General features: G+C 49.0%; 1 protein-coding gene across 1 annotated transcript in view; it reads right to left on the reverse strand.

Moving 5' to 3' along the window:
• Positions 1 to 18,060, reverse strand: part of C2CD2 (C2 calcium dependent domain containing 2) — a 55,417-nt gene extending 37,357 nt beyond the window's left edge. The window contains exons 1-2 of the mRNA XM_063109626.1: positions 17,510 to 18,060; positions 8,292 to 8,390 (exon numbers count right to left, since the gene is read on the reverse strand). Of these exons, the coding sequence (XP_062965696.1) occupies positions 8,292 to 8,390; positions 17,510 to 17,782 (372 nt within the window). The 5' untranslated portion in view covers positions 17,783 to 18,060. The remainder of the gene's footprint in view (positions 1 to 8,291; positions 8,391 to 17,509) is intronic.
• Positions 18,061 to 24,848: the final 6,788 nt, after the last annotated feature.

Raw genomic sequence — 24,848 nt, forward strand, 5'->3', positions numbered from 1 at the left:
CTGCCTCTGCTGCCCTGGGAATAATAATGCCCCATTTGTCAAATGGCCGAGAACAAAATGGAAAGGAGGTTTTAAAAACAGTAATCTTCTTTTAGCGTATTAAGGTGTTATCCACAATGGGGATTAAATTCTCTCAACCCATACGTACAGTGGCAAGGCCTTCACCGTCTGAGCAGGGACCCTCTTGGAACAGCAGGAGGCAGATCACCTGATGCAAGTTAAATGGATCTTTCCAACTAGTTAGGCCTCCTAATTGGCCAGAAGTCAAGGGTTGACATCTACCTAAATACCTATGAACTCATCCTCGAGTCCCCTACCCCAAACTCAACAGTGTTCCTGAGAATCCCTTCGGTTTCTCACTTAGCTGCTCAGAGAGTCCCAACTATATAGAACTGTTTGAATACGGCTTTTAGGGTTTTGAATATCTCCCTCTGGATGGTCTGATATGGGTACTGGATTTTTAAAAGTTAAACAGAAACAATATGTACTATCTGCGGTACTATCTGTGGCAACAGAGCACTTCTCTGAGGACAGGGGCGGACCCACCCACCCCAGGACCCCACAAAGCCAGGATCTGCCTCCATAGGAACGGGCTCCCTTAAAATAATCAGCCATAAACCCACCTGCTTTATTCTTGAGATTTTCTTTTCCAAAGCAAGCAGAGAACTCCTCAATGACATAAACCATTCCAAAATCAAGCAACAAAATGCTGAACCATGTATTCCAGATAAACACCCTCCCTCTCTACTTAAGAGAGTGTTTCAGGGAAGGTGGGTTGCACATGGTGAGGGTCTCAAAGGTGAAAAGCCCAAAGAGCACTGGACAGTGACTGGAGGGCTGGCAGGGGACGGGTTGGATCAGGGTATCCCTGGTCCCCCCCATAGATCAAGGAAGAGAGCAGAACGTGAGAGTAAGCTCTGAAGGGCAGCAGGGCCAGTCATACCCGACCCTGGTGGGGGGACAGGGGCTTCATTCACCTTTTTTATGCTCTCTCCGGACTTTGAACTCAAATAGTCACATACCTATGCAAATAGCTCTTATCTTCAAAGTGTGTTCCTTTGTTTAGACATGGGCCAAAAATTCCAGCTGAGTGAGTTCTGAGTTCTGCTACGCTCGCCAGCAAGAAAGTCCCTAATCCCTCCCAGTCTCACTGTACCCTTTCACTTTCCTTTTCAATTAAGCTTCTCCTGCAAGCTGCCTCTGCTCCTCCTTCCCTTAGAACACTCCAGAGAACCGAAAATAATTTAATTACTTTTGTCTCCAAAGGAACTAGGAACACAGCTGAGAAAATGCACCCGAAAGGTTTATGTTATTGAGTATTTTTCACTTCAACTGCACCATATAACAACGCCCTGAGGAAAGAACTCCAGCATAAAGCAGAAGTATAGACCCTGCGCTATCGTGCGCAATTCCTAATCGGATGTCTTTCCCACCTGGGCAACCTAGTCTCACCTCTGTACATATTCGTTCAGACAGTATGAATCGGATATAAAATATTATTTCTACTCTGGAACAGGCACTCCATTCAAGAAGAAAAATCTGTTAGAGCTAAATATTATCAGAACATCTACAAAGTTCATCCTTTCTGCCCACCAATTCACAATACACAGCCGGAGATGTATTTTTATGAGGAACTCTCCCAGGGGACTGAGAGGGAAAATGTTGGAAAAAAGATGGCGGCCAAACCCGAGGGATGCTGGGCAGATGCTCTGTTTTGCCTTATTCTGGGGGTGCACCTCAGGCCACACGGACGGGCTCCCTGTTCTTGATTCCAGCCCCAGCCCTGGACACACTCTCCATCCCCTCCCTTGTTGGGATACTTTGAAATGAACAAGGAGTCTTTTCAGTCATCCTGCACTACAAGGAGGTGTTGTTAATACATAACATGGTTTAACGTGGACATTCCACAGCTTAAAAATCTGTCGGTGAGTGTGCTGTGCTGTTGCACCAACTCTGTGTTAAAAGACATATACGAGACGTTCCCTTTCAAATGAAGCACATGAGGCAACTGGCTCATGGGCTGGTGGTTACTGCTTCATGTTGATTTTAGGCCAGGCCACACAGCCACACCTACCTCTAACGCCAGGCTCTGTACTTCAACAAACAAACAAAACATCCTGAGCCCCAGGGTCCTCTCACCCTGTCTCCTCCAGGCCAGAGGCAGGCTGTACCGAAGGCCTGACTCAGCCCACAATCCCACATGCCAGCATCCAAACAAGCAGGCGGCCTTGCTGGAGGCACTTCTCCTGCTCAGGGGCAGCGCCATGCTCTGGATCTCAGAGGCAGGGCCTCCGATGAAGAATCTCAACCCCCTGCCCTTGGACAGGCCCTGTTTCAAAACAATTTCACAACCTATTAGCATTTTAGCATAAATACCAGGTTAATGGATACTTGGAATTTCAATTCACACAAAGCAAAGGGAAAAAAAGGTCAACCTAGCTTCCTGTTTACAACTAGAGAGACAAACATAGACAATTTTGAATTATGCTCCCCTTACAAACCAAGAGGCCCACTGAGGAAAAAACAGAGGCCATCCAGACACTCCCAGATATGTTTCAGCATGCAAGTGTGCAACGGGCAGCCAGGGAGAAAGCAAGGGTGCATCACACGCCGCACACTGGGGCCAGTTGGGGCTCCCGACGCGCAGCCTGGAATGAGATTCTGGGGGAATCCCGTGCAGCTGTTCAAGGTGTCTGTTGCTATGGTTTTATGTAAGCAAAGGCTGGTTAGCTCCTTTCAGTTCTCTTTTCTCTACCTGCACCATCTCTTATGGTGGGAATGTGGGTGGAAGTGGGAGCTTAAGTGAGATAATAGTAATGATGTAAAACAACACTAACAGTACCTTTGGTGTGCGTGGTGGTTACAGCTCATTTCTGGAGGCTGACCAAGGTTCAACTCCAGTCTCTGCTACCTACCCGCCCTGTACCTCAGCCAAGTGACTGGACCTCTCTGCCTCAGTTTCCTCCTCTGTAAAATAGGCATGATACTTCTGGCTGAAGAGTGCTATGAGCACGAATGAGAATGAATACAAACACTTCACCCAGGGCCTGGTCACACCTGTCACCATAGCCAGCTATGATGGTGTGGCAGGCGCTGTGTGGGGTACTACACAGGCACGAGCTCCCATTCTCCCCATAACCCCGCCAGGGAGAGATTTATACATGACAGACAGAACTTGCAGCTTGAAGAGAGAAGGAAATGCCCAAAACAAGCCCGGATCCAATCAGCCTCTCCCTGGCTTCTGAGCTAGGCCTTTCTCCATGCTGGGTGATGATAATTTTATTTAACATTTTAACCTACAGTTGCTCATTACACCACTAGGAGCCTCCATTTATTTAGCATTGGCACTGAGAGCAGAGACAATTCCAGTGTCTCACAGGACACTTGGCTCCACACCAACACAGAAAACGGCACTCCCAGTCTCCAAAGATGGCTCCCACCTCAACTCCTGCCTCCACTGGAATTTGGAAAAATCTGTAAGTTTTCCAAATAAACATTACTTTCAAAGAGACACTTATCATGCTTCCTAAAAGAAATGTAACCCTTCCCATTGCATGGCCTTTCACAGCACAATCCCTGACCCTAATTCATGGTCAATCTTTTCCTTGATGAGTCTCCATGGTGCACCTGCCGACCTCGTGCCAGCACAGGATCAAGCGTGATGCATCTGACCCACTGCGTGCCCTGGAAGGGCTGTGGCTGCACTCTGTGGAGGAAGGGTTGGCTCTCAGCCTGCTCAAGACGTGGAAATCAAGATTCCCCTTTTCTGGGTCAAACCTCTCCCAGGATGTGAGGAAAGAGAACATAGGTAGAAACCTGTTGCTCTTGCGTAAAAGCGTAATTAAAGTCTAGGAGAAATAAAAGTATTGACACATGTTGAGACTAGAAAAGAGCAGAGTGAGCCCCTGCAGAAAAGTTTAAAGGCCATGCATTCAGTGCACAGCACCCCACCAGGAATGCCTCTCCCAACAAGCCAGCAGTCTGCCACCCTGCCTGGGCAGAGCATGTACCTGTACAGTGAGCCGTGGCCACAAGGAGAATTCCCTTAGGAAAATGCCACAACTCCTGCAGGGCTTGCTGCTTGTCATAAATAAACCCTCAGAATCTTCCCAGTGATGAGTGTCTTTTGCATGCTAATGAGGTGACAATGTCTGGGGACCCTTAGATAACTTCAGGATGGGGCTGGTCACCAGAAGGACCCAGGCATGATTAGAGGGTTGGACTTTCAGCCCTACCCCCTGACCTCCAGGGAGGGAAGAGAGGCTGGAGGTAGAATTCAGTCACCAATGGCCAATGATGTAATCAATCATGCCACTATAAAAACCCCTAAATGACAGGGTTCAGGGAGCTTCCAAGGTGGGGAGTACACCAAGGCACTGGGAGGGAGGTGGCTTGCCCAGGGAGAGCATGAGGCTCTGTGCACTCCCCTCCCCCCACATCTATGCATCTCTTTCTTTTGATTGTTCCTGAGTATTACCAGTAATAGTACGTAAACTGTTTTCCTGAGTTCTGTGAGCCATTCTGGCAAGTTATTAAACCTGAGAAGGGATTTGTGGGAACCTCTGATTTATAGCCACTTGGTCAGAAATACAGGTGGCAACCTAGAACCTGCAACTGGTGTCTGAATTGGGGGCAGTCTTCTCGACCTGTGGTGTCTGCACTAACGCTGGGTAGTGTCAGAAATGAATTGGATTTTAGGACACCCAGCTGGTGTCAGAGAGTTGGTGAATCAGTTGTTAGCATGAAAAAAATCCACATTTCGAGTCAAAAGTGTTGCCAGTGACACAATGCAGACCATTCCTGACTCAGACAAGGCTGGCGGGCTGTGGGTTTTGCAGCTGTCATTGGTCCTGGGAGGTGACTCAGACTGCCCTGAGCTATGCAAGACCCCACTCTCTGTCTCAGGGTGCAGAAAGGGTTTGCTAATGAAGCAGATATTTGCAAAGGCGATTACACTGACGCCCAGGGGTCTTCAGGGACTGCAGGAGAAAGACCAAGTTCAGGGCACCCAGTGAGCAGGGCAGGCAGATCTGTTCTGTGAGGGGCTTGCAGGGTGACTCAAGCCTGAACACCAGTCCGGGGCGTGTGCACAGAGCACATGGAAATTCAGGCTGGCCAGTCCTCATTCCTCTCCAGTCGATCATAGATGTTATCATATCACAGAACCCCTTGGTGCAGGAGGATTTGTCTCTATCTCAGCTCAAGTGCCAACCACACGTTTCTTGTCAAGGATGGGTTAGAAAGGGGAGAAAGATACAAACTGACACTCTGGAGGAAGCTTGGGGGAGGGGGTGCGTAGTGCCTTTGAAACCAGAAGTTTGAGGACCTTTTATGAGGGTCCTCAAGTTCTGTTACAGTTTTTTTTCCTTCTCAAGAGTTATGCAGAGCAGGGAGATTATATGATAATGCTGACATAGAATTCAATACAAATTTGGAACCTGTGGGGGTGTGTGGCTTAGACACTAAAAAAGAAGGACACCGTTGTAAGCGTATCAACCTACACAGTAGTTCTAGAACACTAACTCCTGGAATAATATTAAAGAGGCCCCAATGTCTTATCATCTTCATTTAATGCATGAATGTTAAGTAATGTTCTACCTGGGATACATTATGAGAGAAATGATGATTAAATTGGCTAGATTCCTTTGCAAGAAGGTGCCATAAAACTATGCCATGGTTGGCCAAGATGCTCGTCTAAGAATGGAAAAGGCCATGTACAGGATCCAAGCATCCAAGGGTGTCCTCCTCCCACTTATCTTTCTCAGGAGCCTAGGCAGACCCCAGAGGGTCTCCCGCAGCCACAGGCGAGCACAGGATCTGGGTTGGTAAGAGTGGCTCTGATGCTCTGAGGACCTCGGACCCCTCAGGCCTCATGTTCTCCACACTCACACTCATCTACCTGAGATAGAATCAGATCCCACAGGTGGAGGGCTCCATCCCCAAGATTGCCCCCAATTTCCAATGCCATTCACAAGTCCCAGGTTGCTTTACCTAAGCTTCTGACCAACCGGCTATAAACTGGGGTTCCACAACCCTCCCCTTGGGTTAGATTAGCTTGCTAGAGCAGCTCACGGAACTCAGGGAAACACTTACATTTACCAGTTTATTATAAAGGATATTATGAAGGACACAGATGAAAAGACGCACAGTGCAAGGTGTGGGGAAGGGGTGTGGAACTTGTCTGCTCTCGCTGGGGGACAACTTTCCAGGAACCTCCACCTGTTCAGCTATCTGAAGCTCATCTGAACTCTATCCTTTTGGGCTTTTATGGAGACTTCATTATGTAGGCATGATTGACTAAAGCACTGGCCATTGGTAATCAATAGTCAATTGGACTTCAAGTACCAATTGTCTAGTTTTGCCTTGGTCTTCCTGGTGGCCAGCCCCCATCCTAAAGCCACCTAGGGGATGCCAGCCATCAGTCAACTCCTTAGCATCCAAAAAAGACATTTATCACTTTGGAGATTCCAAGGATTTTGAAAGTCGTATGCCAGGAAATGAGGACAAAGATCAAATACATATTTCACAATGCCTAAGACACAGCAAGCTTATACCTTCCCTAGGGATACTCTTGTGCTTGTGCCTGAGGATCCGGGAGACAGTAAACACACAACACGCACGCTCACGGCGTCGTCGTTTGTACTTGCGAAGAAGAGAAAACAACTTAATTATCCAAGAGTGGAAGATGAGTATATGAGCCCTGGTTCATCTGGAATCCTGAACTGTAGTTGAAGCAAATGAACTAGACCTATGTAAATCAACCTAGATGAGTCTCAAAATGACAGTGTTCTATATAGAGAAAGCTTGTTGAAAAATTGTGCATAAGAAATGATAAAAGTTTTAAATGCACAAACAATACCCCAGCTGCGACAGGGATACAGGAGAGGTGGGGTTTGAGGGCTGGCAATGCTGTCACTGTTGACCTAGGGACACACAGGTGTCTCTTCTCCACCATCTGCTAAATGGTATATGCTTGATTAACCCGATAAAAAAACACAGATAGACCCATAAACATCACATAGCATCTTTAAAACACACACATGTAAAGTGTAAACACAAGGCCGAGAATGAAGAAAAGAGCAGCCCGACTTTAGAAGAATGGTCACCACTGGAGGTGGGAAGAGAAGGAACGGAGGACAGGACTGCACTATAGCTGATGTCTTTAAAAATACATCCTCCTGAAAAATATACATGCGAGAGTTATGAAAAAAACAACACTGACTGATTCCCTTTTTCCTTCTAAAATTAGACCATACCCTCATATCTAATTGCAATTCTAGACTGTAAACTACAAATCTGGTGCATCGAGCAGCCAACGAGGATTTTATGTCTCCATTTGGAGCAGGTCTTTGGATTTGGGAGTGATACTGAATAAAACTGGCAAATAAGTCATTTTTAATAATGGAAAAAAATTCAGAGCCCAAGAGCAAGAAATGTACTTATACAATAATAATAATAATAATAATAATAATAATAATAATAATAATAATAATAATATCAATGATGATATAATAAATACAAAGGTAAGCCTTGTGTTTAAGACAAAGTTTCTAGGATTTGTTACAGAAGCTTTTTTACAATTTATAGTATCTGACCAGTCCAGCAGGTTAAGTTTGGCCCATGAACTATTAGCAACAGGGAAATGAATTCTACATAGTATCTATATAGTGCAAATATATACATCATGTGGCAGACTTTATGCAAGAGTACTTCAAAAAGTTCATGGAAAGATTTGAATTATCTTTTAATTCTATTCTCCACGAACTTTTTGAAGTACCCTCATAAATATATATCCTATAGTTGTTCAGCTATCACCACCATTACTTTTAGAACATTTTCCTCACCCGGTAAGAAACCCTGTACCCATTAGCAGTCAGTGTCCATTTCCACCCAAGACCTCTCCCCACCTAGCCCCTGGCAACACTAATCTGCTTTCTGTCTCTATTGATTTATCTATTCTGGATATTTCATATAAATGGAGTCACATAATATGTGGCTTTTTCTCTGTGGCTTCTTTTACACAGCATAATGTTTGCAAGATTCACCCATGGTATAACATGTAGCAGAATTTCCTTCCTTTTCAAGGCTGCATAATATTCCATTATGTTGGATATACTACATTTTATTGGTCCACTCATCAGTTGATGGGTTAGACCTCTGACCCCCCCTTTCTTTTCTGGTATAAGGGCTCTGCGTTTTCAATAATTCTAAAACACAACAACTCCCCCACCCCCAGCTTTAAATTCACTTCTTCTTGTAGGAAAGGCAATGGCGGGTGACCTTCAGCTCACCTTCTCCTGGGCCGACCTGATCACACTGGAGACGTCCTGCACTGCCAGCTCCAGGGGCTGTTGCTGCATGTCCTCCTCAAAGGACAGGAGCAGTGGGCCCTGGAACAGAAAAATAGCATGAGATGCACACGCAGAGGGGCACCTGCTTCAAAAAAGATGATATATCTGCTACGAAGCCCTGCAAATTTAAGAGAATGTAGTAAGACTTAGTTAACTCTGTGTTTAAGATAATGTAATAAGATTTAGTTAACTCTGTGCTTCCAAATAGCAGCAATAGTGAGCTATCAGTAGCTTCACACATCTGAGAGCCAGCTTATGGGGGATCACTCAGCAGGCAGGATTCAGTTATGGGAGAAGGATGGGAAAGCAGAGAAACACAAAACAAACCCAAAGATGTTGCAATAAGGCTGGCGAAGGTGTGCTGAACCCTAATGTTACAGTGTAAGGACAGACCCACAGCCTCTCTGGAGCAGAGCTGCTTTGGGCATGCGTCAGAGGGTCTGTGAGTCTAGCAGAGTCTCTGGCCCAGCACAGCAGCCTCAAGGGTGTGTCTTCCCTTTCCTAGTGAAAGTCCTCTACTCTGGTTTGAGGGAATTGCCTCTCCCGGTCCCACGTCATTGCTGCAATACTGTTTCTTAACGTGTACCCCCATTCTCCTCTCCTACCACAGGCTCCAGCTTCTCGCTGGAGGGCAGACAAGATTCCTTGGTGGGCAGCGGCTGTGACCATGGGGCAGGCTCCTCAGCCCCTGCCTTGCAGCCCTGCAGAGCTGCACAGCTCCTGCCCCCCTGGGCTCCCATGCAGTTCAATTCTGCCTTCAGCTCTGTGTGTTCTCCAGCATCCTTCCAGTAAACTCTGTGGCTTAAGTCAGCTCATGGCTGTTTCGGTTCTTAGAATTAAAAATCTCCAAATGAGTAACGTGCAATTAAGGCAACAAGACCGATGCTTTCAAAAGAACAGATCAGGGCTTGGAGAGCCAATCAAGTCTTGTCCTTTTAAAAATAAACTCTCGAGAAGCCAAACACGTATGTCAACAATATGACCCCGGATTGAAACTCTTCTTAAACTCTCTTCCTGACATGCTGTAGAAAGCACATCCTAGTGAATTACGTTCTGACTTAGTGATGAAAAAAATGTGGCCCCACCACATCTCATCTGTGTCAGGGGCTCTCCATGGCTGCAGGCTAGTTTCCAGCTATGTGGTGTGACCCAGGGTGGGAGAACAGGAAGGGCGAAGCTGTTCTGGCAAACAGAGCAAATGAGAAAGCAGTGATGCTACACTACGGCTATTTCTTAAGAATTCCCAACGAGCAAGAGTAAACCTAAAAAGCACAGAGTATTTTAATTTACATGCTTCTAACCTCACTCTATTCCAGCAACATCTATTTCACCCCCAAATAAATCACCAGGGGAGAATTACATCTACTTCTCAAGAAGGATGAAATCACGGTCTCAGGGCTGCTCTGCCAGCATTCTCTGCGGCTGGAGCTGGTTTGGGTGGGACCTGGTGGCCAGGGGCATGACCCGAGCTTGGTGATGACACTGTTCGGGCTGAGAGAATAGCACCCAGCACAGAGCCTGTGGCAGGCAGGGAACCATCAGCAGGAGACATTCCAGCTGCTCACGCTGAGCAAGCAGGAAACAATGTGTCTTCTGTAGCAGCCTAAAGCTACAATGCTGCCTTAAATCCAAAGCAGACCATCTCCCAGGCAGCAGTAGGGGCAATATTTACCTTCTTAACCTGTGGCACCCTCTGCATCCAAACCTTGAAAAGATTCTGCTGGGAAATTTAAGGTAGAGGGGTGGTCTCACAAGGTAAATGAAGTATTATCTTAAATAAGGACAGAGAGATTGCCTTTCCCTTTCCGATCTGCTTAATCCTGGAGCTTCAGGAGCAGAGTGTGCCTGCAGCACACAACCACAAATCCATCCATCTCCGCCTCTCTGCCACCCTGTCCACGCTGAGACAGCCCCATTCCGGTCTCCACTCCACCTAGACTAAAATCAGACTTTACATCCACATGGTAAAAGAAACATACAAGAATGCAAGGAAGACATTGAGAAAGGAAAACTACAATGGTAACTAGCTCCACCAGACATGAAAACATGCTATAGAACCTCCATGGTTAAAACCGTGTGGTTCTGGTACATGAACAAAATACATGGACCAACCAGTGGACTATAACAGAAAGTCCAGAACAGACCCAAATACATGCGGAAACCTGGTATATGACAAGGTGGCATCCCAAATCACTGGGTGAAAATAGATTTTTTTTTTTTAAATCAGGATGTGAGAAGAACACCAGATAGAAACTAACACTAAAAAACGAACCCAACTGTATTACAAATGAGGACCAAAACCATCCTGAAAAAGAGATATAAACTAAGAAACTTTGGGAAACAGTATCTTGATTGCACATAAATGCTGTAATCTAGCAAATGTGTTTCTCGCAGGGGTATGGGTTAGCAATTCAGAAACTTCTTTGTGTGTATACTAGAATTGAGCCAATAAGTAAATACAAGGGCACTTCAACAAGTTTATGGAAGGATTTGTATTATCTTTCAATTCTATTTTTCCACAAACTTTTTGAAGTACCCTCGTATATTATAGAAAGTACCAGACATCTTATTCTCGGAGAAGAAAGTTAAAAATAAGAAGAAAGTAAACTCTGTGTTGTTGAACTGGAATCCAAGGTAACAGTACACATTCATAGTTTTGAAGATACAAGTATGCACAGACAGAAAGATCCAGAAATATAGACACGTACATATGCATGTGCTGGTGTACACATATATATTTCCTAGCTCTGTCCTCTGAAAGGGCTGGGAAGCATGAGACCCGAGCCGCTGTAAACACACCCAATGTCCAGATCTTGGTTTCTAAGCACTTCTCTAATAAAAGGAAGCACAGCTCACAGCTGCTTGAAGAAGTGGCTGAATCCAGGGCTGGAAGGAGGGAAAATACAAGATGAACCTAAAACCTAAAACAAACATCTTGTACAAACCATAAAGTAAGGAAGTGCAAAACTGGGCTTAATGAAAGAACACAAGAGGCTACACACAAAGAAGCTCCTTTATGGCCCAGATGAGAACAATTTAAGCAACAAAATAAATAGTGATAATATTATATTATAATCCACAGGATAAAATAAATATCCATGAGCCCATACTGTTGTAAATAATGACGGGCTGGCTTGTTAGCTCAGTTGGTTAGAGTGCAGTATTATAACACCAAAGTCAAGGGTTCAGGTCCCCTTACCAGACAGCTGCCAAAAAAAAAAAAAAAAAAAACGTTATAAATAATCAGCTTAATATATAGCTAGAGAAGTGAGAGCTCTTTCTTGCAGTAGAATTTCAAGTAATAAATGAAGAAGGAAAGAGGGAAACAAAAACTTTGCATAAGTAATTGTTGTAGGCAAGATACACTGGTGGATTCTTTAAAATATATGAGGAAAACTTTGAAGAGCAACAGGATTTGTATGATCTCAAAGTATCTCCCCAAGATATTTGTTAATTACAGGAGGAAAGATATAAGTAGAAACAAAATACAAACCACCTTAATCAAGGGACCAAGAGCAACATCCCCAGCAACAAGTTAGTGATGTTGTGAGCCTGTGACAGTGCACTAAAGGGACATACCATTTCTATGGCTTATATAATCAAAGTCCAATAGTGTGAAAACACTAGACAAATAAGGGACATTCAGCAAAATAATGATCAATATTCTTCAGAGTTATCAAGGTCACAAAAAACAAAGAAAGACTGAGAAACCACGACAGACTGCAGGAGGCTGAAAAGTAGCCACTCAGTACAGTGTGGTCGCTGAGTGGGACCTGGGAATGATAAAAGCAGACTAGTGGAAAAAGGGCAAAATTCAAATGAGGTCTTCAGTCTAGTTGTTAAAAGTGTTGTGACAATGTTGATTTCTCATGCTATTAACAATGTTAATCTCATGGAGTTATGAATTATAGTAACATTGTAACAATGTTAATTTCTTGGTTCTGATCATTGGGATGTGGTTATGTAAGGCTGGGTGCAAAATATATTATTTTTTCAACTTTTGTGAAAATCTAAAAGCAGTTCAAAACACAAAGTTTTAAAAAAGGAGGCTTTACAAGAGAGCAGCCCACTTTTATTGACTCATTGTATGTCAGGAATTTTGCTAAATGCCTGACACAGATCGCATCTCATCTCTAGGAGAATGAATTCTGTTTTCTGGGTTGAATACAAAGTTATCCTCTTCCACAGATGATGCACAGAGATGTCAGGACTTACCCAGGGTCACACAGCTAGCAAATGCAGAGCTGGAACTCCAACCCTAGCAGTTCGGCTCCAGAGCCGCCTCAAACAGCCCTTCCAAGCAGCTCAAGTCCCTTTCCTCCTCAGCAAACTATAGTGGGCCAACAGGAGTGGAAGTTAGCTTTGGCTGAATTCTAGTTGACATTAACACTACACCCACTCTTTCCTGAATTCCTGTCTTGCTGGGAGAACTGGTGAGTGCAAAGAACAACCTGAGCTGGCACCTATTTCTGGGTTTCACATTGATGATTTGCAAAGTCATCGGTGAACCTCCTTTAATATCGATTCTTTAGAAGTGAAAAACAAAGCACATTGAACAGCTTGTTTTGCCCAGGCTTGGCCAGCTCCCAAGGAAGGCCTGTGGCCAGACGGGGTGATGTACGTGGCCACTGTTCCCCCCCCCACCATGGAGCCTATCACTCACCCCCTGCCCCAAGCCAGCTTTGTGCTGGGTACGGGGTCTGGCTCTGCCTGGACAGGCTCTGCCCCAGCTCACAATGCTGGGAGATGACGAAGGCACAAGTGACCATCAGATGCTGATTCCAGGGACAAGTTCAGGCTGCTGTGGTGGGGGTGGGGCAACATCCTCACAAATAGGAGGTCAGGGACCTTTAGGCCAAGACCAGAAAGATTTAGAGAAGTTAAATAAGGAGAAAAGAGATAAGTATTCCAAACAAAAGGAATGACCTGTGGGAAGGTCCCATACAGGAAAGAGCCATGAATGTTTCAGTGACAGAAAGGAGACTAGTTGGGCGGAGGGGGGGGGGGGGTCACAGTAGAGGATGCAGGGTTAGGAGCCCCCACAAGGCCCATTTTCCTTCTACTGGCGGAGGGAGGGGCAGGTCCATGGCCCTTATGCAGGATGGCCTCCACAGTTTTACCAACTGACTTCTTACACCAAGACCACTATGGTTGGTCAAGGAGTTCGGATTTTTGTAAGCACAACTTGAAGGCCATTGTATAATATGAAGATTCTGAAGTCTTGTAGCCACTTTATTTACTTTTTAAATACAGAAGCTCATATAGAAGTGAGAGCTATTAATAACATGCTCTCAGTTCACCCAGCATCATTTTTTCACAAAGAACGCAAATTGTCCAATAGTCTTGGTTATTTGCATTTAGAATGTTTCTGGGCCAAAGGACTAAAGAAACAAACAGCTTTGGAGTCCTCCTAAGACAGGGTCTTGGCCAGTTTGGGCAGCCCATGACTAGGGCAGGCTCAGAGCGCTTGCGACAGGACACCACCCTTGCTCTGGGACCAGCATGTGGTCCAGGCAGCACCAGTCCCAGGAGGAAGAGCTGTGCAGCCCACTGGCAGGGCCACCTGGCTATAAGCATGCTGGCTTCCAGAGCTGCAGAGGCCAAAGAAACAGCAATTCTGGGCCTCCCATGTGGGTGTCGGGGTGTGGACCATCCCTGGTGTACCCGATTGTTACTGTGAACTGTTTTGTAAATGTTCATGCAAAAGCAGGGTAGCACAAGGGGGAACCTCAGCTGTTGCCTTGGGACAATACAATATTAGTTCTCAGTCTTAAGCAGCTTGACCAGCGACTGAGCTGGTTCTGGGATCTCCTGTTCTCTGTGACTGCTGTGCACTCAGATCAATGTGAATTAGGTGATAGCAACATCAGACCAAGTGGAGATGTGAAAGATGAAGTTAAACAACCACTTTGAGGTGCTGCTGGATGTAGGGTGACTCTGACTGATGGCTGGCTAAGGGATAGGTGTGTGTCATCTGGTGGCTTCTTCCTGGTGATTCTCAACCCATGGGAAGTGCTGGAAGAATTTGTAAAAATACAGCATTCTCCCCACATCCCTGCCAGCCCAAGCCTTACTAGGTCAGAGTTTGGGGTGAAGGGAAGCAGGTGCATGTATTTCCAAGCTCTCTGGGTGACCCTCCTGTGTTCACACCCACTTGGTGTCCATTTCTCAGTTAACTCATGATCCTATGAAGTTTAAAAATATTTCTGAAGTGAGAGTTGGAATCTGGGTTCCCTTCTTACACAGGCAGCTTGCATATCACAGTGGCTGGTCATCACAGAGCAAAGGCGACTCCACGAGTTGTTGATCGGTCCTCAGCCCCAGAAGACGCGTGCCCCGCTGCTGGGGATGGACCTTAAACAAGCGTGCTCTTTAGCTCTTTTTACTGAACCTTGTCAAAGGAGACATTTGGGTGTCAAAGTCGACTCTGCTTCCCACAGGGCAGTGTGGCAGCATCCGTGGATGGACTGTGAAGATCTCAGCCCAGTCTAGGCTGACACTGGTGAATCTCTCCAGCTCATGGGCCTCAGTCTCCCCTTCTGGAGAAGGAAGGAGCTTGGCTAGAAGAGATCTGGGTTCCTTTCCATCTTAAAACACAAAGCTGGGGTAATACTTAGAACTGGAGGCTGGGCAGGATGTTTATCTCGGTTGGTTAGCATATGGTACTATGACACCAAGGTCAAGGGTTGGGATCCCTGTACCAGCCAGCCACAAAAAGACACAGAAAAAGAATTGGAAGAGTTACTGTCTCCATTGGATAGAAAATTCCACCTTTCATGGAAGATGCTGGATATGATTAAGTTACTATAAGTGTCCCCTCACTCCCCAAGTGACAAGCGGAGAATTGGTCTCCTTTCTGGCCAGGACAGAATGATAGCAGAACGAAGCAGGGGCAGGGAGGACATCACTAAGCTGTGGCTCTGTGGGCCAAGAGCAGGCTTGGAGTGTCAGCCCTAATCGGGGATTAGTGGGAATTGAGGTGGGGGGAGGGCGGAGGGAGCTCCTGCAGGGTGGCGGCTGGGGTCAGGGCACCCACTGATGCAGATGCTGGAGCCTGCTCACCCACGCTGTTGTTCCTGTGACAACGGCGATGGCCCAGGACATGGGAGGGTGCGTACAAGTCAGTAATGGGGAGCTGAGCCACCCAGATCCTATCTGCCTGCCAAACCTTCCATCTGAATTCAAATCGAGCGGCACTCCCAGGCACCAACACAGGGCTCTACTGAGAAAGTGAACCAACCCGTCACAGCCACAAACACATCCAGGCCACCAAACATGCCCTAGCAGCCTCTGGGCTGCTCTGAGCTTGAGCCCAATACACCACTGCTGCTCCTAGACGGCAGCTGTGGAACAACTGAGGTCCGAGACTGCAGTGGCCAACAGCAGGTAGAGAACAGAAAAAACGCAAACAAGCTGAATCTCACTTCCCATTCTCTGAACACAAAGCCCTCCCTGGTCCCACGTGAAGACGTAGGTGAAAACTTTTCATCTGAAACTCAAATATTTTCTCCAGTATTCCCAGATTTACTTAACCAACACAAGACAAATGCCAAGGCAGGGACCTCTTCCTCTCTCTCAACACTCCAGGCATATGGGAATCTGAATTTGTAAAGCTAAGGTGACTTCCTGAAGCCAACCAAAAATGTCAGGAGATGACGCAGAATGGTTTAAGCCAGGACCATCCAAAATTTACAGGAGGTGGGGTCACTGCTTCTGAGCCTGAAACGCAGTCAGGAGTCTGAGTGTTAGTAGTGTTAGGATCCCTCAAAGCGTTCACCCAACACTCGCTCACACCCTACAGAGGAGAATGGGGACAAGACTGTGCCCACTCGTGATACCAGGTCAATCAGCGGTCAATGACAGAAGCTTCAAGGGAAAAATCTCTGTGTTTACTCTCGGGTGTGAGGACACACAGCTTGAGGCTTACATAAGAGATGGCCAGTTCCCCAAGTGGATGTCCAGGTCTGGACAGCTGAGGCACTGATTCTAGGCACCAAGAGAGAAGCCAGTCAACTGACCTTGAAGCTTTTTTTTCATCCAAAAGTTGCAGTTATTCTTTTCAAGAGTTCCAACAAGCTCTTTTAAATTGTTAGATTTATGCTAATTTATACTCAAGGCTTTTTTGTTTTTTTAATTCCATGGCCAAGTGTGCCAAGGCCATGGCACAAAGACCAGGCACAGGGCCCGCTATGGAATATTTTGAAGGTTGATGGGACCAACAGGCAGCCTTCGTTATTTCCAAAGTAGATGAGCTGCACAAGTAGGTGCAGGAATGTACACACCTGGAAGCAAGGCGCAGAGCACAAGCTGGGAAAAACTTCCCTAGACCCAGTTCCTAATTCCCCCTCTGGAATGCCTAAAAATAGTAGACGCCTGGAGCTTGTCATTAAACTAAGATGGCTTAAAAGTAAGAATAAGTCACCAAGTAATTAACGATGAAAGAAACAACCACAGGACTGTGAGGCAGCAGAGTAACAAGCCCCTGAGCAGTGAAGCCAGAGGTGGGTTCACACTCCAGCTCTGCCACCCACAGGCTGTGTGACCTTGGGCAGGCTACTTAACCTCTCCAGGCCTCAGTTTCCTCATCTGTAAAGTGGTAATGATGCCTATGTTCTGGGAGTTGTGAGGATCCAAAAAGATGATATATGCACCAAAAGCCCCCAAACCCAATGTCTGGCAAGTGGTTGGACCTCAGCGAATGGTCACTATTTTTATATGCTCAGAAATGCAAGTCTTTTGGAAGTAAATTCTTGATGAAATTCAGTTCTGTTAGAGATGAAAGTACGTTTGGTTCACAGTAACTCATACATCAGAGTGTCCAAAATCAGTAAGTGTCCAACTGGGCACAGGAATCCACCCCAGACTCCAGGAAGGTAAGGTAGAAGGGAATGGGTCCCTGCAACAGCGAGTCTGTCCCCGGTGAAGCCCAGAGCTTGGCACACCTGATGTTTGGTGAATAAAATCGAATCACTCTCTTGGCTCCCCATCAAGGGTCTTAACTCTACGGGTCTTTCTCCCAACTTTCAAGGATGCTCTGGTACCACGGAAGGCTCTACCTGTCAGAGGCTGTGGCGACGCCTCCAGGAAGGAGAGACTGCTCGCACCCCGCCGTCAGCCGCCCCCCACCCCGACCCCGACCCGCTCTCCCGGAAACTCACCCCTTTCCTTTCGGCCTCGTGGTTCAGGGCGGTCACCCAGGCCGCCTGCCACTGGCTCCTCCAGCTGTTCAGCGTCAGGATCCAGGAGAGCAGAGCGTCCGATTCGGGGCGCTGCCCCTCGCCGGGCTCCGCCGTCCGCCGCCGGGGCCGGGGTCGCGCCCTAGCCAGCGCCCACTGAGCCAGGTACAGGCCCACGGTGACCAGGGCCGCGACGAAGAGCGACACCAAGACGAACCACTGGACCTCACAGAGCCACGAGCGCAGCCGGGCCATGGTGATGGCGCATACCCCGCCCGCCTCGCCCCGACTTCCCCGAGCAGCCCCCGCGCCGGGGTGCACAGCCCACGGCCGGCGAGCTCAGGACATCCGCCGCGGCCGGCCGGGGCTCGCGTGGGGCGTGGAGGTGGCGCGGCGGCCCCGGCCCGGGAGTGCGTCCAAGCTCCGCACACCTGCGACACGGGACGCCAGCGGAGCCCGCGGCCGGCGCTGCCCACTCGGGCTCTGCGAAGTTCCTGGGGCCGCGGCCAGGCGCGCTTCCTCCTCCGCGCGCCGCCCCGGGCGTCCCGCCCGCGGCCCAGCGGTGGCCGGAGCAGGCTCGGGCCGCGGGGCGGGGCGGGGGCGGTGCCAGGGGGAGTGGCCGCGGGGGTGGGGGCGGTGCCAGGGGGAGTGGCCGCGGGGGTGGGGGCGGGGAGGGGGCGGTGCCGGGCCGGGTCTCCACAGCGGCCCCCGCGGCGGGTCTCTCCCGCCGCCTTAGAGGCCCCGCGGCCGCGCCCCCCTGTCGACCCCTCCGCGCCGCGGCCCCCGAGCCCGGCCTCGCCCCGTGCGCCCGCCGCCCGCCCCCTCCGGCGACTTCCCGCGGGCGGCGGCGGCGAGGTGACTCGGCCGGCTCCGCACGTCCGGCGAGGCTTCCGCCAGCGGCGACAGGCCCAGCGTGGCGACGCGACAGAGCGGTGTGCGCGACCTTTCACTTAATCAGCCCGACCCCAGCCGCTGCTGTGGGGCTGCCCGGCCTGGTGTGTGCGTTCGCCTGTGCTGAGTGCACGCGCACAGGCATGTGTGTGCGTGTGCACGAGCGTTCGTGTGCATGCGGGTGAGCATGTGTGTGAACCATGCACAATTGAAGGGTGATTTCTAGGCTTGCCGTTTGCCCACCAGCGAGACAGTGTCTGGTTGTCAGTCCTCGGAAAGTCCCTAGAAATCCGGGCCGGCCCTGAAGTCAGGAGGGCTTGCGGTCCTACCCTGTGGCTGCCCTGCTCAGGTCCAAGGAGGGTCTCAGCAAAACGCCCCCAGACCCGCCCTTCCTCGTGTGAATGTGCTACTTAAGTGTGCGTGGCATGTATGCATATGGCGTGGTGTGCATGTGTGGTATATGTGAGGTATGCGTGCATGTGGGGTGTGTGGTGTGATGTGTATATTTGGTGTGTGTGCACATGTAGTGTGCATTTATGTTGTGTGCTGTATGTAAGGTGTATGTGGTGTGTGTGCTGTGTATGCACATGGTGCGGTGTGAGGTCTGCATGCGTGGTGTATGTGGTGTAGTGTGTGTGTGTGTGTGTGTGTGTGGTGTGTGTAATGTGTATGTTGTGTGCGTATGGTGTGTGGTGTGTATGTGGGGTGTGTGCTATGTGTACCGTGTATGTATGTGCTGTGCTGTAAGATGTGTGGTGTGTATGGGGTGGTGCATGTGTATGTGATGTGTGTGGTGTGTGTATGTGGTGTGTGTGTTGTCTGATGTGTGTGCTGTAGTGTGCGTGTGTGGTGTGGGTGTGATGTGTGTGTGCTGGGTATGTATGTGTGTGGTGTGGTGTGTGTATGCGGTGTGTGTGGTGTCTGATGTGTGTGCTGTGGTGTGAGTGTGTGGTGTGTGTGCTGTAGTGTGTGATGAATGTATGTGTTCTGATGTGGTGTGTATGACATATGTGCGTATGTGGTGTGTGATGTGTATGTGTGATGTGTGAGCTGTGGGTGTATAGTGTCGTGTGGTGTGTGACGTATGTGCTGCAGTGTATGGGTGGTGTGTATGTGTGACGTGAGGTGCAGTGTGTGTGGGGTGTGAGGTACATGGTGTGTGTGGTGTGTGTGTGCAACATGTGAGGCGTGGTGTGTATGAGAGGTGTGGGGTGTGTGTGAGGTGCATGGTATGTGTGGTGTGTGTGTGATGTGTGTGACACATGTCTGCATCCTGCCCTCGCAGACAGAACACGGTGGTTGGGAGGTGCAGGAGATTCTCCGTGGCCGGCGGGAGGCCGGCACCATGAACCTACGCCAGCCTGTGCTGGGCCTGTGTTCGCAGCAGCTGTACTAGGGGATTTGACCTAAGCTGGGTTGGATGGCCATGAGCTTGTAGCCTTTTCTGACCTATCAGGAGTCCACTGACGGGCAGTGGTTGGTGACATGGGTGGGAATTCTGGCCCAGAATTAGTGGGCCCCAATCTTCTTTGAGGAGGAAGGACCTGAACGGTGTGGGGACAGAGAACGCTGGTGCGGACAGAGCAGGCAGCTGGCGGGGAGGTGTGGCCAGGGGGTCTGCCTCCAGGCGCAGGACTAGGTGGCCCCACTGGGCTGTCCACCCGCTGCCTGAGCCCCACTCAGCCCTCGGGCTCCTGAGGGTCAGGGCCTGCTCTTCTCTTCTCATTTCTCCTGTGTTATCTTAAGCAGAAACAAGGGAAATCCCTTCCTGTGTGGAGGAAGAGTCTAATTACTTTGGGATCTATAGCCAGACTGATGCAGTTGAATAATTCACGTCCCGCAGGCTGGCCCTGTCGCCAGGACAACGGTGGTGACTGGAAGTGCGGGCCGGGCCGATGCGAGCTCAGGGGCGCGGTGCTGCCTGGTGTCAGGTGGCCAGTCCTGTGGGGCTGGTGCGACCGGTCTCCGAGGTGCGCTTCCACACTGGGTTATTGAAAGGCTTGTAATGAACTAAACTCACAGCCACCCCGTTTGGAATTTGTCACACTTTCGTAAGTTTTTACAAAGAAAATGTCGCACATAGATGTTGAATTACTTTTGTGTAGAAACAAATCAAGGGAAAATAAGGAGGGACATATGCTCACGGGGCAACGCAGTTGGCCGGAACATGTGACAGGAGTTGAAACATCTTGTAAATCTGTGAAAAAGACCAGGCTCCCTGTGTTTCTGCCCCCAGCCCAGCGTATTGATAGCATCCAGTCCCCTTCACCCACTGAGTGGAGGATACAGGATGGCTACGTTCTCCAGCACGGGCAGCATCTCCTCCCTGCGGTGACAGCCCCTACCAGTCTAACCTCCAGACAAATGAGGCTGCAGTGCCGCCCAGGAAGGGCTCCTTCCTCACCGTCAGGCCTTCCCATGGGTTGGATTCCCAGTGACGCTCTGTGCCATTGTTTGCTATTTTTATCCACTTGTAAAAGGAGACCACCGTGGCTGTGGACCCTCCGATGCATTCACGCTGAGCTGCTGTGATCAGTGGGGTGGGGGGCAGGGAGTAGGGTAGGACCCCATGGGTGCAGGCACTGCCCCCAAGCCAGCTCTCCCTCATGGTGGTGGGTGATGGGTCAGCTCCCAGATGTTTAGCCTGAGCATCACCATCTTCACCTCAACCCACAGGACCCCAGGGGAGCCGCCTGAAGGACTCTGGAAGGCGTTGCTCTGAGCCTGGACCAGAACTTGCTCATCAACACGGCTGGCCTCCTGGCAGCAGGGAGGAAACCACGGAAGCATTACAGTGACTGGTCTTGAGGCAGAGGAAAGATGCTCTATTCTTCATTTTACAACGTTTCTACAATGCTCTTTGCATAGCCAAGAGTGGCTTGTTGGATGATCTCTGCCGGGTCACTAGTCTTGGGTGCCATTCCTCAGCTATGAACAGAATTGAGATAGTTTGACATCTTTCCCTACCAAGCCCAGGAGGTTATGTGAGGATGTTACATTTTTAGAAATTAATAAAGGTCTGAGGATATGTGTTTTATGCCTATAAACAAAGTTATACCTATTCATATTAGAAATTATTTATTACCACTGAACCAGATATTCCTGTGGGTTTTTAAAGATGCTTACAAAAATGGGACTTCTGTTGAATTTCCAGTTTAATTATCTTAAATTTCTAGAAGTGGAACGGAAAGAAGGGGTTCCAGGAAATTTATAGTTTATCTCTAACTTAATGGAAAAGTTTTCTCTTCACCCTGAAGCAGTTCCTATTATTACTATTACTATTATTACTATTGCCTGAATTATCAAGTTGTGCCCAGGATTCTCACAGACTGGAGCCCTGGGCCCGGGGGCTGTGCTGTCCCTATGCAGGCCTCCCTAGGGCCACCTGCGAGTGCTAGTGCACAGCTTTGCTCCAGCACACTTGAGGGAGACATTCCGAGAATTCGCCTTAGCAAAACAAAACGTTTTTAAGGCTTGGTTGGGTGCCCCCAGCAGTGGTCAGGGGAGGCGAGGTATCTCGAGACCAGAGCATCTGTGGAGACATTCAACCCACTCTTCTTGGCTCCATTCAAGCCAGCTTAGTCATTTCCACAATCCAGAGGCCCGGGTGTGCTTTGGGTCAGTTTCCTGTAGTGCCTGTGGGGTCGATGCAGGAAGCCAGTGAACCCAGTCAAAGGTCACTGTGGCTAGAGCCAGGCCTGGTGCCAGATGGGGCCTTCCCTGCTATGAGGGGCCTCAGTTCTCCTGCTGATAGTTTATTTGCATGACTTATGGAGACATTGTCCACAATGCCTTCCCTGGGAGGAGAGGACAATTCCAAGTCACTGCAGGAACACCTGAAGTGCAGTGTCAGAGGCCGCAAGAATAGTCTGAGTGTGAAGGCCAGAGCACACACACACTGTTCCTCACAGAAGTGACTGTCACAGAAGTGGTAGTGCCATTGAGTGAGCCCCTTCTGCCAGGGACATCATTCCACTTCCCTAGGTGTCCCCACAGATGTACCAGGCATGCTTAAGACCCTGGCATGTGTTCACAAAAGCCAGAGTTGTATGTCCTGAGCGTCTACTTCCATCAGGCACTGCATGAGCTGCTCAACTTAACGATCTCAATTTATTGTCATGGCAACACTCAAAGGACATCATCCCCTTTTTAAAATGAGGAAGTTAGTTCAGAGAGGCTGGGTAATTTGTCCAAGGACAGGCAGCAAGTAAGTGTCTTAGCCAGGAGTAGACAGGCATCTACCACCAAGCCCATGTTCTTCCACTCCTTTTATAAAGGTCGAGGCAAACAAATTCTACAAAGAAGAATACAGTGTTAAAAGCTGGAAACAAAGGGGTCTCATTACTCACATCCATGGGCAAAGATCTACCTAAAAGAGACTGATTGCCTTTTGTGTTCTGAAGTCAAGGAGACACAGTCTCTTTCAAACCCAGGGGACAAGGCAGTTCACTCAGAGATTCATTCACTTGAGGGACATGTATGGAGCTTTTTCGAAGTCCCAGCCTCTTTCTGGGGAAGACACAGATGAATCCAGCCCCAGCTCCTGTGTGGAGATGGCCGGGCAGTCAGATGACCCTCCTGCAGCCATCAGTGTCCCTGTGCAGGTGCCCACTGAGGAGGGTCCTCCAAGCCATGCACCGCCCATCCTAAGACTGAGCAGGCAACAGGATGTCCCCTCAAACCCCACACTAGTGACGGGCCTGTTGGGGAGCCTGAGTCACCCAGTGATGCAGGGAGGCAGGCAGGGTGCCAGCCTCTGCGGGCCAGCCAGGCCTGCCAAGAGCCAGCCAGGGCAGCCAATGATGCATCCTGTGACTCTGCATCCACGCCAGCGGCAGAGGGGTGAAACCCGATGGCAGCCCCATCTCTGCCAGGTGGCTTGATTAAGCCTCCCCTGGTAATACACAGGAGCAAGGTGATTCAGCATTTTTACTTATATCTGAGGCTGGGACCAATCTTATGAATGAAAATATTTAACTTTTATTTTTTAATATATTTCCAAGGAGGCAGTCACCTATACTGCTTGTTTTCCCCGACTCCAAAGAATGCTGACCCCACACCTGTGCTTTGGCACCTGAAATGACACTGTTGGAGAATCAGCCTGGGGAACTGACCTCAAGAGATGCCCACCGCTTGGAAGTTGAGTCTGCAGGGATTTATCAGGAGGCAGTGGGAGCCTGGTGGGAAGGCACACCCAGGGCGAGTGGGACAAAGGTGCTGGAGGCAGACAGCCCTCTGCCCTTGGCATACCTTATGATGGCCTGCTTCAGAGGTTCCTGCAGGGGTAGCAATGGTGGGCCTTGCTTGCTAGGGAAAGTGCACAGGGAAGGGGAGCTGCTGTCAGCTCCGCACAGCCTGCTGGGTCTGCTTCTGCATCCCCACTGACCTGGCCATTCCCAGTGCTGGCTTTGAAAGAATGCTGTTTTCACATCACTTTGGGTATGGGCAGCTCTGCTAGAGCCCAGCCCTGCAGGGTGGGGGTGGGGGGTGGGCGCTGCTCAGCCCCCCAACAGGGGACACAGGAATGCTACTCTCATGCTTTGCTTGTGTTCTGGCCTAAAGTTTTCCTTTGTGCTATTGTTTTTAAAAGCTTTATTGGGAACATGAAAAGAATCAACTGAATATCTGGAGGGATATGTAGTCTCTTTAAGAGTTAAAGGAAACTACTATTAGAGGGCTTTTTAAAACAACCCAGGAGCATCCGTTTATCTACAAATAATTAATGTACTGATTATATGATTGTCTCTTCCAGTGGCTCCCCCAATAGTCCAATAAGACAAAGTGAGTAATTTTGCTGGTAGAGATATTACTACTGCTTTGATGCACCTAGCACTTTGCAACGATTCCAGGAACAGGTAAGAGGCAGGAATTCTCATCCCTTTGTGCAAATGAAGGGTGGAGCCTTAAGGACTCACCAGGGCCAGAGTAGCTTGTGGGTGGCAGAGATAGACCTGGAATCCAGGTGTTTCCTGCATGATCTCTCATGCTGCACCATGCAGCAAGTCTGTACGGCACCCTGTGGAACCACAGAAGAGCAGTTCTTCACACGCAGAGACACAGATTTACTGCAACGTCTCATTTCCCTGATTTTGTTGGAGTCATTATCTCCCAAGCTGCTCTGAGTGGGGAGGTGTGATTGTACCTTCTAGTACCTGAGGCCATCCTATGGATTCTCTTGGTGCATTATTTCCCCACAGACTCACCTTCTGGAAGCTCTGCCAGCTCCCTCTCACGGGGTTGGTGGGGGGGTCGGGAAGGGGACGAGCCTGCAGAGCCATCTGCGATGCCAGCTTCTCCTTCCCCGGCTCACCCTCCCGCCCAATCCCAATAGGCCAGACTCTCCTTGAAACCAGGAACTCTTAGGAAGGAAGCAGCCCCACCTCTTCCTTCAGGCTCTTCCTTTTAGTCTAGAAGCTCCAGGTGAAAGGAA

This window comes from Cynocephalus volans, chromosome 1 (assembly GCF_027409185.1).
Source record: "Cynocephalus volans isolate mCynVol1 chromosome 1, mCynVol1.pri, whole genome shotgun sequence".
Taxonomy (NCBI): domain Eukaryota; kingdom Metazoa; phylum Chordata; class Mammalia; order Dermoptera; family Cynocephalidae; genus Cynocephalus; species Cynocephalus volans.